Raw genomic sequence first — 16,253 nt, forward strand, 5'->3', positions numbered from 1 at the left:
CCGACATTGAATTGCCAAAACAACAACAACAAATATTCTCTCAATAGAGTTTGCTTTTTGGGTGTGGGACTTTTATGATTTAAACCAGTGATTAAAACAGAGCGTACACCACCATCTGCTGGACGGATTGTTTTCAAAACAAATTTTCAAAACTTGAAATGAATTAATAAAATAATGGCTTATACAAAAATGCATTGAACAAACGGGGTATAAATTAACAGCTTGCCATTTCAGGTTGCATTTAAACACAAATCCTATTTTCTGTCTACGTTAGTTATCTGTACATAAATAAGATGGAAAAGCAAACAATATATAAATGTTGGTTATGCCTGCCTATAAACCATTTTATAGTGATATTAACATTTCTTTTACTTTCATTGTTTAGTAAGGGCCCATCAAACGAAGCGTCCCGTGACCACTGTGAATTCATCATGGTGTTTCTGCGCATGCTCACAACATCATAGGTAAACAAAGAGGAAAGCCCGCACCCGGCCTGAGTCCTACCTCAGTTTAAACATTAATCCTCTCTGCATTCCTTTCAGATCAAACGATGGCTGGGATATTTTCATGCCGAGCAAGCCTTTATTATGATCAAGGCGGCAGGAAATACATGGAGGACGTTCTGACGATGAAGCACGAGAATGAACCGAGTGAGGATGAATTGATGGCTAGCGAAAAGGCACAAGACCAATCCGCTGGCCGTGACGCCTTAATACAAAACTCCATCCCTGGATCTATTACAGTTACCTACGTTCAGGACGACGAGCCTAGCTCGACTCTCCGACGGACTTCGATTCCCTCGAACCGCCACGCAAAACCCCCGCGGCCTGTGGCTCTTTTCGCCGTGTTCGACGGTCACGGGGGTCCGGATGCGGCGCGCTTCGCTCGCACCCATTTATGGAATCACATAAAAAAACAAAGGGGCTTTTGGTCTCATGACGACGACGAAGTGTGTGCCGCTTTGCGAAAGGGATTCGTTTCATGTCATCATGCCATGTGGAAGAAATTACGTAAGTTATGTCATTGACAATTTGCTGTTTTTTCGTTGTTTATAGAAAAGCAAGCCCAACCTCATGGCACAGGTTTGACCAGTTTAACGGTGCGATGAAAACATCGTCATTAACAACGAATCTGAAAGACAGTCTGCACAGGTGATGTTTTTAAACGAGTGTGGTTAAAGGCATTAGATGCATCCCGGCAAAAGCGAAGTTGTGCACGCGCACTCGCGCAGTGCCACGTTCAGCTGTTTTAAACTTTGAGGCGCAGCCGAGTAACGTTACGCAAATCAAGAACTGTGTCTCAATTCGGGGCTGCAACCTACCGAGGTCGCGGATCTAAAAACGAGGACTTGTTCTTCAAAGAACGCAGACTCAAAAGTCCGAGAAACGATCTGCGGATGAGACGCACTAGAGGATTTCCTAATTGCGTCACATGCTGCTCATTATGCGTGGTGACAGCAGCAAGACACAGTAGGGACGTTTCTGACTTTTTTAAACAAATACGGAGCCCGAAAAATTATGTTTTATTTAAGAGAATATGACACGTTTATGTAGATTAAAACAGCCCAAAAGTATATTAAATTAACCAACTTTACACATCTAAAACACAATAACGCACCAATAATGTAAAAACATCATTGATAATACAAGCACTGCAAGCAGCACCACCGGGATCAAGCCCACCACCCTGCCCACGCTTCCCCCACAGGCAGCCCATTATAAACCACTTTGAGTTCCACTACATACATCAAACTTTATTTTTTTTAATTACTTAAATGATATTTGATTTCATCCATTGACATTTTAGCATTATTTGCACATGCTTGCAATTCAAAGTGTATAAATGTGCCACTCAGTAGGCCTGCTTGACCCAGAATCCCTAGGAAAGATTTCATAGGTTCAACCATTGACATGTGCCAATCTCGAGGGGGCTGAATCAAGAGCGTAGTGCAAAAGTAACAGAAATACAATGTATTTGAGACACGGGTTGCATAAGTGGGCATTTTCAGCATGCCCACATTTCCACCAATGTACCCACGACATTAAATGAGACGGTAAAGCAAAAGTAGCAGAAATACGGCGTACAGGAGGAACAGATGTCACAAGTGACAACGAAAGAATGTCATTTTGTACTTGCACTTCTGTTTGTATATATTTACATGTATTGTAAACCACTTTAAGTTGCACCACATACATCGCACTTTATTTTATTTAATTACTTAAATGAGATTACATTTCGTCAGCTTACTAGCACTGTTCGTGCACATACTTTCGAATTGAAACGCCGACCTCTTGCACCCGAGACCTGCAAATTTATCAGGTGTGCCACTCATTTGACTTGGTTGTCAAAGTATTTACATCCAGTCAGAATAGCTCAATAAGAGAAAGAGAGAACGTCACAGGAACGGTCAACTTTGAAGTGGTTTATCCTCAAAAAAATTCCCCCAAACACGAAAAATCTGTTCAGTCCAAAGATGACCTGAGCCATTTTTCGAGAGAGAGCAAAAAACAATAGAAATCTAGAAACCATAACAATATGATAAAGAATTAAAATGTTTATAATGGGGCTGTACTGATAATGTGGCGTTTTCCATTGGTGGGATGTTATCTGCCAGATGGAAACCAATTTTTCCATTAAATCCGACTAAACAGTAAACACAGTACATGAGGGAATTTTACAACGGTAAACAGTTGATGGCTCTTATTGATATTTGTAAAGATACCCATTAGGTTCTATATCTTTCAGCAGAAATATACACAGCGTCTGTCATTGATTATTTTTCTTAAAAATGGTAATTTATCACAGATGTGTTTTAAAAACTATCTAATCTGCTTTCTGATACATGCAGCGGAATGGCCAAAGACTGCCACAGGGCTTCCCAGCACCTCAGGCACTACTGCCAGTATTGTTGTGATACGACGGGACCGTATGTATGTGGCTCATGTTGGGGACTCTGCTGTGGTGTTGGGGGTGCAGGATCACCCCTCCGATGAATTCATCCAAGCTGTTGAAGTAACACAGGACCACAAACCCGATCTCCCGAAGGAAAGAGAAAGAATAGAGGGTCTGGGTGGCAGGTGAGTTTTCGTGAATAGTGTCACACACACAGCTAGTCTGAACACACTGGAGGCACCTCACAGATAAACACATTTTGTGGTCAGACTTGTTTTTGTTTTGCACCGTAAGCATAAGAAGGGCAGCATAACCAAACATACTCTGGCATTTGTCTTCATTTACATAATAAATAGCTGGGATGTTTTTTTTGTGTGTTTTGTAAGTTGCAAATCTACAACAAACAGCTTTCCAACATGAGTGCTAATAAGACTATGCGAAGCACTGATCATTGTCAAATCTTTTTTTAGTGTAATTAAAAAGTCCGGAGTCAATAGGGTGGTGTGGAAACGACCCAGACTCGCCCACAATGGACCAGTAAGGAGGAGCACTGTCATTGACCAAATCCCTTTTCTCGCTGTGGCTAGAGCTCTCGGTAAGGGACAATACAATAGAAATATATTGCTATGTGCACAGAGAAAATATAAATAGGTACTGTGTAATTGCATGTGAAAATGCATTGTTATGCATTTTCTTCACGTGAACATGACTGAAGGGTAGCCCAAAATGATAAACTGTTCAGTAGCAACAGTGAACAAAGTGTGACACTGCAGAACTCACTGGTTTGATGTTTACCCGGAGTTCAAGGAGGTTGTAGATAAGGGCTGTAAATGTTTAGTACAACTTAAATGTATGCAAAATAAAAGTTTTTGTTTACATAATATATGTGTGTACTGTGTATAACAATTACATATAAATAAATACAGACACATGAATGTATATATTTAAGAAATATTTACATACTGTATGTATATAATTTATTTATTTATTTATATTTAATTTATAAATAAATAAATTTATTTTATTTTTACTGAAATTATACAGGCATGTGTGTATATTTGTATAAACATAATTGTATGCAGCACACACATAAGGTAAACAATTTATTTTATTTTGCATAGGGTCATACCTGTAGCATTCCGGTTCCCATCGGTCTGGGAGTTTCAAAGGAGAAATAACTTAAATACGGGAGTTTTAGTGGAGAAACGGGAGATGGGTGTGAAAAACTGTAGGTTGAAGGGTATCCATTTGATTAGTTGAGATAAGCGTATTACAGCCCTATTGTAGATTACATTTACGTTTCATTTTTGACAGATGCTTTCATTTATAGCAACTCTTGATTTATTTATAGTACACCCATGTTTCCTCAGGTGATCTGTGGAGTTACGACTTTTACAGTGGAGAGTTTGTCGTTTCACCGGAACCTGATACTGCTGTTATCAAGCTGGATTTAAAGAAGCACCGTTATGTCATCTTGGGCAGTGATGGTTTATGGAACATGGTATCACCACAGGAGGCTGTGTCGATCTGTCAGGAGAATGAGAACGCCACGGTAAGAAGAATGTCACTAGAATAGTATTTCTTTTAAGGTGAGGTCACAGTTGGTTTCATTAAAGTTGCTAACATTTATTTCTCACAGGAAAAAAGCCAAAAAAATGTTTCTAATGCAATTTTGCTGGTGAACCATGCTTTGCTGAGATGGCGTCAACGCATGCTCCGTGCTGATAACACCAGTGCCATAGTTGTCTGTTTTGAGCCATACCAGCCATCCTCAGAAATTTTGCCAGACTATGAGGTTGTGTATAATCTACAGGGACCAAAGTGTGGCGCTCTTCCTCAATCAAGCTCTTTGAACACTCAGGTTAGGATAGCTACAGATGTTCTTTTGCTGTTGTTCTGATGTTTTTTTTTAACTGCACAATTCAAATGCATTTAGGTCTGCATAGTTTTAGAAGGCTGTTAATATTATTTTTTTGATCAGATTAAAAAACATCACGCTCAAAGATCACATATAGTTTCTTTTAATTTAGGTTTCACCTCAAGATGCACTTTCACCTGCTAGTGAAGTACAGCCTGTTCCTGAGGAGCAAAACGGAAGCTGTGACTCAAGCAGCTGTGGAGTTCTTGATTCATCATCCAACAGCCTTACAAACTCTGAGGACCTGCCTTGCACAGACCTTCATAATATCTATTTGGAGAATGAGATCAATTGCGACCAAGTGCCTTCAGGCAAACGGGTGCTAGAGGATTCCTCCACACCGGCGGTAAAGAAACCCCGCTGTAGTTCACCACAGTCCCCTCATAAAGAGTCCTCATGTATATCCCCACAAAAACAGAGCCAGCAGCTCTCATCGAGGAGTTGCGAAAAGGGTCAGAAACAGTCTGAAAACGTCCAAACTCTGTTTGAGCAGCATGGAAAATCTACTGTATGCGTTTGCTGACATTGGTGTTTTATTACGACACAAGCTGTACATTTATGTTGAAGTTTTTATAAGCTACTGAGAAACCAAAACCTGAAGCAAGTAACAATGTCAAAAAAATCACTCCCTTCCATTCACAACATTTAATGTTTTGCAAACTAATGTTCTAAATGTTCTTATTTTAAATTTTTAAATGAGTTTTAGTGTTTCCTCCAATTGAGTGTCCACATTTTAGTGAAAAATACTGTTTCCAATTTTAATGCCTTTGTTGGGCCAACTTTGGGGATTTTTGCACTTTAAGTTGCATTGGTGCAGTCTTTGTAGACATTTGTATTTGTGGGTTACTGTGGACAAATGAATGAAAACAATATATGAGGGGGAAGACCAAAAACAGAAGCCATATCTTCTGAGAAGATCTTTGCCTGCAGCTTAAATGACTCCTGTTTCAAAGGTTGTCTAAAAGGATTTCACTTGAAGCAACAGTAAAGGTATTTTTGTACGTTGTTTTATGGAACAAACAGAACGGTGCATCATTTGTAGTGTTCACTGGTGTCAAATCTTAACCCTATGTTAATGTTAAGCATTAATTAATGAATTATGCATTTTAGACTGGTGTTTTAATGTTTTCATTAACATATTAATGTTTTTCCTGATGGGAGAACTAAAGATGCTGCTATGCTTAAACAGGCCAATAAAAAAAACTACTTTTACAACGATGTCTCAGTTGATGGGTCAAACCTAAAATAAAATTCATATATATGCTATGGTGTTGAAAATATTTATATAATGCCTAAACTGACAACTACACATCTTGCAAAAAAGTGCTGTATGTTGTTCAGGGATCCAATGGGGGTGATTCAGCCTTTGGGTTATCCTGGAGTTACATTTGTTAAAGTAAAATAGCCTGGAATAGCCTTCCTGATATTATTCGAGGATCAGACACACTCGCCCAATTTAAATCTAGATTAAAAACGCATCTTTTCAGCCAAGCATTCACTTAATGCAAATATGCTAAATAAACCACCAGGAGATGCTGACATTAGATATTATTTTACTAGAATAATTGGATTTATTATATAAAACACCATGTAGTGTGTTTTATCCTTTCTTGGGTTTTTCGTTTTTCCCCTGTAAAGCTGCTTTGGAACAATGCAAATTGTGAAAGGCGCTATATAAATAAAATTGAATTGAATTGAATTAAAAAAAATCAAATTTTTAGAAGTCTAAAAATCAACAATCAAACACATAAAAAAAACTATAAAGCTGTCTCATGTTCGTACACTAATGCAACTGCACCACTTGACGTTTTGCCTGGAATCTAGCCGTCCAATCGTTGGCCATTTCCGAAAAAAGCCGAGGTTGAACGAACTAGCTCGCCTGGGGATCACGCGATACTTCGATGTAAATAAACACCGTGACGTGACGTGACAGGCATGTTTCCCATGCTGTTGGCTCTAACGATCTAATTTTCCACACATGGAAGTGCAAATATGAGCGTCAGCCAAGCAATTATTAGTTATATGTTACTCCACCACGCCGTTGCTTTCCTTTTTAACGACACGTCAATTTCGTTTCAGTGACAACTAAAACCCTAACAGCTTTCTTCTGCTCTAATTGGTCGCGCGTTTTCCAAGTTCCCGCCTTTTGCGTAATTCTATTGGCTAGGTGTTCTGAATTCTATTCTCTGATTGGCCAAAGCGTCTGTTGTTTCGCTGCATGTCCAGTGTCGCTGTGTACTGTGGCGTTTTGTGAGGACCTTCGTTGATCGGCAATTGAAAACACAAAGCCGCAGGTTTGTACATATGACACTGCGTGAGACCTTCAACTGTATATTTCTGTCAAAATGTATATACGCTTTTTTCGAGAAGTCATGTACGTTACTGTCATTGCTGAGGTTATTTTCCTTGAAGCGTTGTGGTGGCAGATAGCGGTACTGGCTAAGCTAACAGACAGAGAGACAGACTGTGCAGATAGTTATTAGGTTGAAATGTTTATAGATGATTGAAACAGCCAATCTTATCTCAAAAGCTAGAATAACTCTTTAAACACTGTCTTCCATATATTTTAAAATATAACAAATTCAATGAATAGTGACATTGTTTAGGTGGCAGTGGAAGTATTTACATACGCAGCACTACAGTTTACAAGTCCATCTGGTTAAGAGTAGGTTTATGATTATGAGTGTTTTGTTTTCTCAGATGTTGTCTTGTAAAGAATCGTTTACAGGATCAATAATGAATAGGAATGTGTTTATGTTGCAGATTGAACTGAACCAGGCAAATCTCTGCCTTCGCTGCTGTTGGCAGTTTATGTGTTACTTGTTTTGAAAATGTAGTTTTGTGAACTGATGACATGTCAGTTGGTCTGTTTAGGTTAATACAGAGGTCAGCATGCTCCAAACTAACCAGCTTTTTTCTCTTACAACTATCTAGATGAGACATCTTTTCAACGCTGTTAAGTGTTGTGCAATGATCATGTAAAAACCATCGTCTGCTTTTGCTCCAATGCAACAGGATACTGAGTGTTTGGCAATGGCGTCCGACTCCCCGCGCAGACCGAGCCGCTGTGCTGGTGGGGTTGTGGTCCGAGCACAGGCTGCAACGTAAGAGCATGACCCATTTCTTATTACTATAGCTTAATGACATTTATGTTTTACATTGTAAAAGCCAATCCCAAATAAAGACAGTTATAATAAAGAAAAGGGATGAATATTCGCTTCATAGGACTAGGTGTTATAATCCCACTAGTAAATTGCCCAATAGGACATTTCCCACGCCGTATGCATGACAGAGGGAGCAGTCAAGAATATGAATAGAGGAAAGGAGGTCTGATGTTTCACTATAGTCTTAAACAAGTGTTATGAAACTATTCTGCTGTTTTTGCAGGGAGCAGTCTTACATGGAAAGTGTTGTTACGTTCTTGCAGGATGTAGTCCCTCAGGTAAATTCATTTTGGTAATATAAACAAAATAATTCAAGCAAGTTTGAAGATATACTTTATTATGTATAATCGATTGATTTATAGTCAAAGAAAGAGAAATTGCAGTTTGGTCTTTAAAAATACTAATTTCTTACTCTTTTGTTGAAATTATAGGCATATACTGGGACTCCTCCAAATGATGAAAAAGAAAAGATTGTGTGGGTCCGTTTTGAGAAAGCAGACATCAATGGTAGGTTTAATTCATCTGGATAATGTTTTGTATGATGATGCATTCTTCAGAGGCAAATCATCAAAATTTTGCATTGTGTTTTATCCATTGATAAACATTTTCAAGTGCACTATGGGGTGTAACGTGTAAATACATCGACCATACAAGAGGCAAGAACACTTTACCGTATCTATGTTGCACACAATACACAATAGTGTAATGCATTACTTTAATACACTTTATATACCCCCTGCTATAATGACATTATAATGTGCTCGCAATTTGTTTTATAGGTATATGAGCAATTCCAAAAAATAGTTACACTACAATTGTTAGAAGTGCTTAATTGTACAGATACAGAGAGTCATATTCACTATAATATAAATAAACGATGATGCTGGCTTATAGGTCTGCTGTGAAACATTATAGTTACTTGTGTAAAAGTCATTGTCTGTTGTGTTTATATAGAAAGAAACCGTGCGAATGAGTTGCTTCTTGTAGCTATATACAAAGCTTTCTCATTTATTAGACATGGAGGAGCATGAGAAAAACACGCATTCAAGAATTGCTCGATCAATAAAGTCCTGTGCTACAAGCAGAAACCGACAGTGTGTAACACAAATCCCAAATGTGGTCGTTATCGCTGATCGAATGTCAGTAGTTTGCAGCTCCAGCTAAGTTTATCACACACTAAATTTCACACACTTGACTATCATGACGCTCTCAGCTATATGATTCATGTTGGTTTCCTAACTGGATTTAGTTGGAATATACTCATTATGTTCGGTATGTCTTATTCTGCTGCGTAATCTGTAGCGTTTACCAATCATCATTTGTTTGTACAGGAGGCAAAAACTTTTTAAGCCATGTGAGAAATGTGCCATGGTTGGTTTCTGTCAGTAAATATACTAAGTACGTTATTTGTCTTGTTGTGTCTTGCCATGTGGACAGATGTGGCCCGCTTACCAGAGTTTCAGGAGATGCACGGCAGCAGCAGTGACCCGCCTCTTTGTCTGATGATTGGCTACACCGATGGAATGCAGATCTGGAGCATATCGGCAAGTTCTCTGTCGGACTGTGCTTGAGCCTTTGTTTATTTCTGTGTTAGTCTTTCTTTATGATAGTGTTAGTATCACAGTTATTGCTTGGTGATGTACTGAGATGTCCAGTTTATCACAGTCCTGTAAAATAGGCCCTTTTCACAATTCACAATAAGATTATTATTGTGATAAGTATCAAGCATGTTAATATTTCGTAACGTTATGGACTGACAGAACACATATTCGAGTACTTATCCTAGCACCTTCACTATCGCGGAAAGAAAACAAAACACATACCTTCGTAAATAGACCTATATTGAAGAATTTGTATCATTTATCTAGCTTTTGTTCTTGTCGAAAGCGACTTGTCATCTAGCTGTATTTGTGGCAGCTGTGTAAGGGACTTGGTAAACTCCGTAAAGAAGGTGCTAGCGGAAGTAATGATACACTGCTTCGCGGCAGAACGGAAGATGTGAAAAGGGCCTATTAGATTAGTAAACGGTTTCAATACAGAAGAAATGTATACAGATTTGGAAGTTGTTCCAAACCTGTATACATTTCTTTGTTCTGCTGGACACAAAGAAGGGTGATAAAATGATGACAGAATTTTATTTTTGGGTGAACTATCCCTTTAAGTGAAAACAGTCATATTTATTATGGGACACAACATTTCATATAGTGTGCTTGGGTTGTATACTATTTATAGTGGCAAAAGCAGGATGTTGTTTGGGTATTTTACTTTTAACCATTCTGAATTTTCCTTATATCTTATGCATGCTTATCATTTTCATAGAAGGCATGTTATACATAGTTGTTGTCCATCAATTTGATGTTATGTCTGTATTAAAAATAACTCACTTGGCTGAAGTGACTTACTATCTGCTCAATTGTTTTGCTGCTTAGAGGATGACATACTTCCAACACCGGTGTTGTTTCTTCCTTATGGCAGATTTCACCCCCAGTCCTGGTCTAGATTTAGATATATTACTGCATTTGGCAGACCTTATCTCTATTACAACTTACAGTACATTCAAGCGATATATTTTATTAATGCATGTGCATTCCCTAGGAATCAAATTGATGACCTTTTCTGTGCTAGTGCCATGCTCGACCAGATGAGTAACAATTATTGCTGACTTGTTTGTATTGTTTGGCTGCAGTGCAATGCTTTAATCCTATTTCACCACTTGGTGTCGCCATAGACAAAGGCATGGCCTTGTTTTTCTATAGAGTTAGTCAATAGACTTTAGGACTATGTTGAGTCAAATAATGTGAAGACAAAGTGTGCAAAATATTTTTTTTTTTACATTTTGCTTTTCAGAGGCTTGGTGGTTTCAACCACGCAGTATCAAAGATAACGTTTTCTATCATATTCTTTATGATGTCTGAACCTTTTGGCATAGATCGCTTTTTTTAGCACATTGTTAAAGAAATGATGAATGTGCTGACAGTTATCTCCTGGAAAAAGGTTTGCATAACATTGTAATGACATCCTGATTGTGGCTGTAGAGCATCATTCAGACGTTAGTTTTTGTGGAGAAATAAATCTCTCACTTTTTTGAATGTGTTGAAAGCCTTGCAGTGTCTGGCTATGAGTTGCCTGAAAAGTGTATGTGACAGTTGCTTAGCCGACACCCGGCGTGTAATTGAAGGTAGGAGGAAGACAGTGTCTGTGTTCTATGCATTAACTTCTCAGTAGAGCAGAATCTTTTCCAGAGGTGTTGCAGGCTGGCAGCAGATAACAGGCAGATTAGATGGGGCTAATTGAAGTGGTGTTGGAGGGGAGGGATGACAGGGAGGGCACTGGAGGTGTCTGCTCTGCTGTTATAAATAAAGCTGGGTTTAATGTGAAGATTGGTTTTGTCTGGTTAAATTTGCCAAAGTTAAAGGTGAGGTGTGTAAACGTAGAGACTGTGGAATTTTCTCGAATCATTCTCAATTCATTCGAATAGACAGAATAAGTGCATGCAACGTAAATTTGAGTGTAAAAATGGGATGGTGAGAACTTTCTGCTTTGTACGTTCTTCGTCTTTAAAACAAACTTTTAGGTCTTTAGCCGGCAGAGTTTAAATCATGTCTGGCTAGCGCACTTCTCATAATGTTTACGCATGATGTCCGAAGCGGAGAGTAGGCGGTCTCTTGTGGCTGTTCATCAAATGTTGCAAAAACAAAAGCCAAAACAACAGTTCACAGAAAAAAGCTGAAGTTTAACTAAAGCAGCGTGTGCAACACCGCAACGCTTCTCTCCTGTTGCAACACTCCCACTTCTTCCCAGGCACAAAAATGAAAAAATACAATAAAAACAAATCGAACAAGACAAGAAAATATATTACATTTCTCCTTTAAGTAAGTAGTAATGGGCTTATAACATTGATCAGCCATTATTTGGGATTTTTAAAAATGATAAAATGTTATTACAGTTTGGCTAGTGTAACGTTTGCCTTTTATGAACATTTACTTTTTGTTATTTATTATTGAGGGCTTTTTTATTATGTCCGGCATCAATTCGCACTGGAACCGCTCCATCTATCAGTTTCAAACGATCCCCAAATCCAGTGTCCACCATTTATATACCATTCATCACCCAAACAGTCAACAAACAAACACAGCTGAACTTTGCGAATGAAGTGCTCTCTTTCTCCTGCACAGTGAAAGTGAAGGGTGCGCATGCACCTCCTCCCGCTCTCCATGGTTGACGTGTGGCTGTGCTTTTCTAGGAGAATTGTCCAATAAGGGACCAAGAAATCAGATTTTCATGTCGGAAAAAAACACTCCAAAATGTCTAAATTGTTGGTCTTCACTGTCTGGTTTGTTTTCAGGAGCACAGATTTTAAATAGGCTGAATTATTTTTTATGAATCAGATTTGAGGTTTATATCTGTTGTATTATATCTGTCTTATTATCTCTGTTATATCAAGAACCAAACAGATACTTCACAATTCTGTATCTGCCAATGTGACATGGAGAGGGCATTGTTCTTTGTTAATTCAACTTTGTTCTTCATTCTGTGCTTTCTAAGAACAAGTGCAGAGATTCACTGAGAATCATTTTCTGGCCAGCGTACATCATATCCATGTGAATGAAATTAGAAACTGGGGGAAAAAAACAACAAAGCCTCAATTTTGCATATTACTGTGATAAGTAGTAATGTAAAAGCTCAGTGGTTGGTGATGGATGCCACCAGTAAAGCTGTGTAAAGCAAGGATGAACTGTCTGGTAATGCACAATGACGGTCGCATTAATGTAAACCTCTAAATCCGCCAAATTCCATTATTCTTCTGCCCCATTTACCAGGTGGGGATTTTGTGGTGCGGCCTAACTCTACACGGTGGCCTGCGTGCATTACCTCTCTCTTTTCTCTTCTCCCATTCTCTCACCTCAAATGAAACGTTTTGTAAATTCCATATTAATCTCCCACTTGGCAGCTACAAAGTCTGAGCGCTTTTCATAAAAATGACTCGTATCCTTCGTTTCGGGAAAGCTACTAATTGTCCAAAAGAGCGATCATCCTCTGTGGGCTTATCTTCTTAAGACACATGGATTATGGCTAGTAACGTGATAAAGGACGTTTTCTGTAATTTAACACATGTACAGTACAAAACGCTTAGTCAAAATCACCTGGGGCTTAATTCTTGAAACAATAGCTAGAATTAAGGACGATAGGATTTGGGGCTGCAATCGAAATATTACGGCAAGCGTGATGCGATTTGCCACTCCCAGCTTTGGTTTCAGAGATCTCTGGCTTTCCATCAGCTTAAGAATGACATGACGTTATTGAGAAGACTAATTTGATTCGTAAAATTGCATCTCAATCAAATGAAGCTGGTCATTCTAGTTGCTGGAAATTGGAGTTGAACAGTTAGTCACGGACATGCTGTTGTGTTTTGAGGGTGCATTTATGGGGTGCAGGGTAGCTTTTGTGTTGCGGTCTAGTCGTTGGACGAAGCCAACCTCCGACTTCCAGGCAAAGACTGTTTCTTCCATTTGGCATTGATTATTTGTCCAACAGCGTGAACAAATCTTTCTTTGTTCGCATCCCATTGTTTTTTCACTTCCCGTGACCACGTTTTTGCCCCCACATGACATAAAGTTTATCAGCATTTCTGATTTGTCCAGCTTACAGTCACAGTCCAGGACAGGAACGGGATGTGGATGTGTGTAGGTCTCCTAGCACTACACAAAACCAGAGACTTTTCAAAAAGTAATCTTGAAAAAAGGCTTAAAACGTGTAATTTGTTGTGCTGCTGCTAACATCACCACAGAATAGTTTATCCCTTTCTGCCATTGGTTGAGGCCGCCTCAAATTCCTGCAATTGGTTGAGGTAACATTGCTATGTCGGGTTGGTTGGGATTCTCAAGCAAACAGCAATATTTTTTAAATGCCACCATGTTTACACAATGTTTTGTGGAAATAACCTACAATTGACATGCTAATGGTTCTATCTGTATATTAAGCTAGGATAGGGGAAAAATAAACCAAGTAATGAACAAAAATGACATACTTCAGCTTTAAATAGCATGGGTAACATTTAAGAACACATTTGTCAAACTCTGCATTGAGTTTTGTGGCTTAGTCTTGTTTCTGTCCGCTCACATCCTAGAGTCAGATAACATTACATGGCTGTGTTGTGTTTTTATGTGGCTCACTTTGGTTTGTCCACAGATGTCTGATGTTTATCTTTTAGTTGTTGGGTGACTCATTATCAAACCACATCACAGCCACTGCAGACCAAACAGAGCATTGTGTGATTCACAGTCCAGTGTATTTATGTATGCCTTACGAATAAAAGATGGGTCACTTCCCATAGACACCTGCAAGGTTCATGCATAATCACGCACACATCTGGTTTTCAATCTCATACCAGCCATCAGCTGTTGAACTGTGTCCCACATCCCTTTCAGGTGTCTTAAACAAGCCTGTTTGTTTCTGCTCTCTTCAGATTAATGGTGAGGCACAGGAGCTATTCTCAGTGCGGCACGGGCCTGTACGGACGGCTAGGATTCTACCCGCCCCTCATATAAGTAAGTAGTATCAGTGATCTTGAATAAAACAACTTTCCCACTTTATCTGTATGCTACCACAGTCACTTTATGTACAGTCACTGAAAAATAACTAAGACTATTATCCGGTGTCTGTTGAATTTTAACAAAATCAAACCTCAGTCATCCAACAGCAATGTGAAAGACTTACATCACGACAAGACACATAAAAACTATGATAAAATGTAGGTTATCACACAGAAAACTATATTTGAACTTATGTACAAATATTACTGTTGTATTGCTTAAAAGTGAATATGAGCTTTGAGTTTTTTATATTTTTTCTCAAATAAATGCGAATAGAAACAATAATTTTGTTGTAAATTTGGGAGAATTATTCTTAGTAGTTCACAGAATGAAACAAAATCATTTTATCTAAGCACACAGATAAATAGTTAATTCTGAAAAACTAAAATTGGTCTTATGTTACACCGGACAGCGGTGTGTCGCGATGTGACCTGAATGAAAAAAGAACGCATTAGAACAAGGACTGTCAAACGATTCATGTGTTTACACAACGTATGTCTGTATACGGTGCATATTCATTTTGTATTTTACAAAATGTATTTATATATATATATATATTAGCAAAAAACATACACATACATGTATATATTTTTAGGAAATATATAGATGTATTTATTCATATTTACCAATAATTAAAATGATATATAAAGGTTGATACATTTTTCTGTTTTAAATTTTTCTTAAATATATGCATGTATGTGTAAGTTTTTATAAGTGCAAAATGAATTTGCATAATACCAGACATGTTATATTTAACATTTTACATTGTAGTCCCAAACAGCAAAAATACACGAAAGTCTAATTGATGTTGCATAAACTGTAGAACCGGCAGCCATGGAACAAACATGTCAATCATATGGAGAAAATGTTTAACCATACGGTATATTACCAAATATGTATTTAAAAAAAAAACATAAAATTATAAAGACAATTGACATGCTAGTGTAAAAAAAAAACGTATTTACGTAGCTGTGCATAGGAACATAGTTATTTATTATTTGCATTGTTTAGCATCAGTACAATCCTGTAGTTCATTTCAGATATTTTACACAGTATTGTTTCCATTACTGTATGTACAACGGCTGCTCTGAATTATTATTACAACTTCCACATTCCAGTGACATCTTAATTTTCAGCTTGTCAGGACTACGGATCCACCCCCGTATTGAAATATATGTTGACAGAGCGTGATCTCCTGCAATGCTCAGATTAATCTAACATGCCAAATGTTACATAAACGGCACATAATTGTCATGTCATGTTTGCCACTTTCATTTGTTTCGTAAGTAAAATCAGTTTTCAGCAGTGACATGCTTTTTATGAATGAAGTTAAACCAAGATGTGGCACAATTTATAAAGTTCCACGTCCCTCTTCCTCACTGGCTTTTCCATATATCATGTTTAAATTAAAGACTACCTCCTGTTTCTTAATAGTGCGGAGAGCTTGCCAGATCCCCGCTGTTTTCCCATCCTAATATTAAAATCAGCCCTTCGCGATTATGTTGGCATGCTTTGAGCTGGCTGGCCGGACTTTTCGCAGCGCTCTGGCAGAGAGTATCTGTAGACTGCAGATTTTTTCCCTTTTCTTTCATCACGGCTCACTCGTTGGCTGTCACATGCCTTCGTTTGTTAAAAGACAAAAAAGTGGAACTCACGCTATGTCTTGCTCAACTCAAATATACAAAG

General features: G+C 38.3%; 2 protein-coding genes across 9 annotated transcripts in view; both read left to right on the top strand.

The window, feature by feature from the left end:
- Positions 1 to 383: 383 nt before the first annotated feature.
- ppm1da (protein phosphatase, Mg2+/Mn2+ dependent, 1Da) lies at positions 384 to 6,018 on the top strand. Of its 2 annotated transcripts, XM_079481180.1 has the most exons (8): positions 414 to 464; positions 543 to 650; positions 744 to 1,010; positions 2,849 to 3,077; positions 3,363 to 3,487; positions 4,263 to 4,444; positions 4,532 to 4,753; positions 4,923 to 6,018. In XM_079481180.1, exons 2-8 carry the CDS (start codon positions 551 to 553, stop codon positions 5,331 to 5,333), a joined length of 1,536 nt encoding a protein of 511 aa, XP_079337306.1. In that variant the 5' UTR covers positions 414 to 464; positions 543 to 550; the 3' UTR covers positions 5,334 to 6,018. The 2 variants fall into 2 exon arrangements, with proteins under 2 accessions (XP_079337305.1, XP_079337306.1); XM_079481179.1 differs by having other exon boundaries at positions 384 to 464; positions 543 to 1,010.
- Positions 6,019 to 6,998: 980 nt separating this feature from the next.
- bcas3 (BCAS3 microtubule associated cell migration factor) overlaps positions 6,999 to 16,253 on the top strand; it is a 190,865-nt gene continuing 181,610 nt past the window's right edge. Inside the window, exons 1-7 of one of the 7 annotated variants that reach the window (XM_079482297.1) lie at positions 7,035 to 7,104; positions 7,574 to 7,666; positions 7,745 to 7,914; positions 8,198 to 8,252; positions 8,406 to 8,481; positions 9,412 to 9,518; positions 14,441 to 14,522. In XM_079482297.1, the coding sequence (XP_079338423.1) occupies positions 7,817 to 7,914; positions 8,198 to 8,252; positions 8,406 to 8,481; positions 9,412 to 9,518; positions 14,441 to 14,522 (418 nt within the window). In that variant the 5' untranslated portion in view covers positions 7,035 to 7,104; positions 7,574 to 7,666; positions 7,745 to 7,816. Of the gene's footprint in view, positions 7,105 to 7,573; positions 7,667 to 7,744; positions 7,915 to 8,197; positions 8,253 to 8,405; positions 8,482 to 9,411; positions 9,519 to 14,440; positions 14,523 to 16,253 lie in introns of all 7 variants that reach the window. The other 6 variants (XM_079482293.1, XM_079482294.1, XM_079482296.1 and 3 more) reach the window with 6 other exon arrangements.

This window comes from Barbatula barbatula, assembly GCF_947034865.1.
Source record: "Barbatula barbatula genome assembly, chromosome: 19".
NCBI lineage: Eukaryota > Metazoa > Chordata > Actinopteri > Cypriniformes > Nemacheilidae > Barbatula > Barbatula barbatula.

Bases quoted from the DNA above. Each gene is read 5' to 3' on its own strand.
- ppm1da (XM_079481179.1), top strand. From the start codon at position 551: ATGGCTGGGATATTTTCATGCCGAGCAAGCCTTTATTATGATCAAGGC. The intron at 1,011-2,848 runs GTAAGTTATGTC...TGATACATGCAG, and splicing joins TGCCATGTGGAAGAAATTAC to CGGAATGGCCAAAGACTGCC. The intron at 3,078-3,362 runs GTGAGTTTTCGT...ATCTTTTTTTAG, and splicing joins ATAGAGGGTCTGGGTGGCAG to TGTAATTAAAAAGTCCGGAG.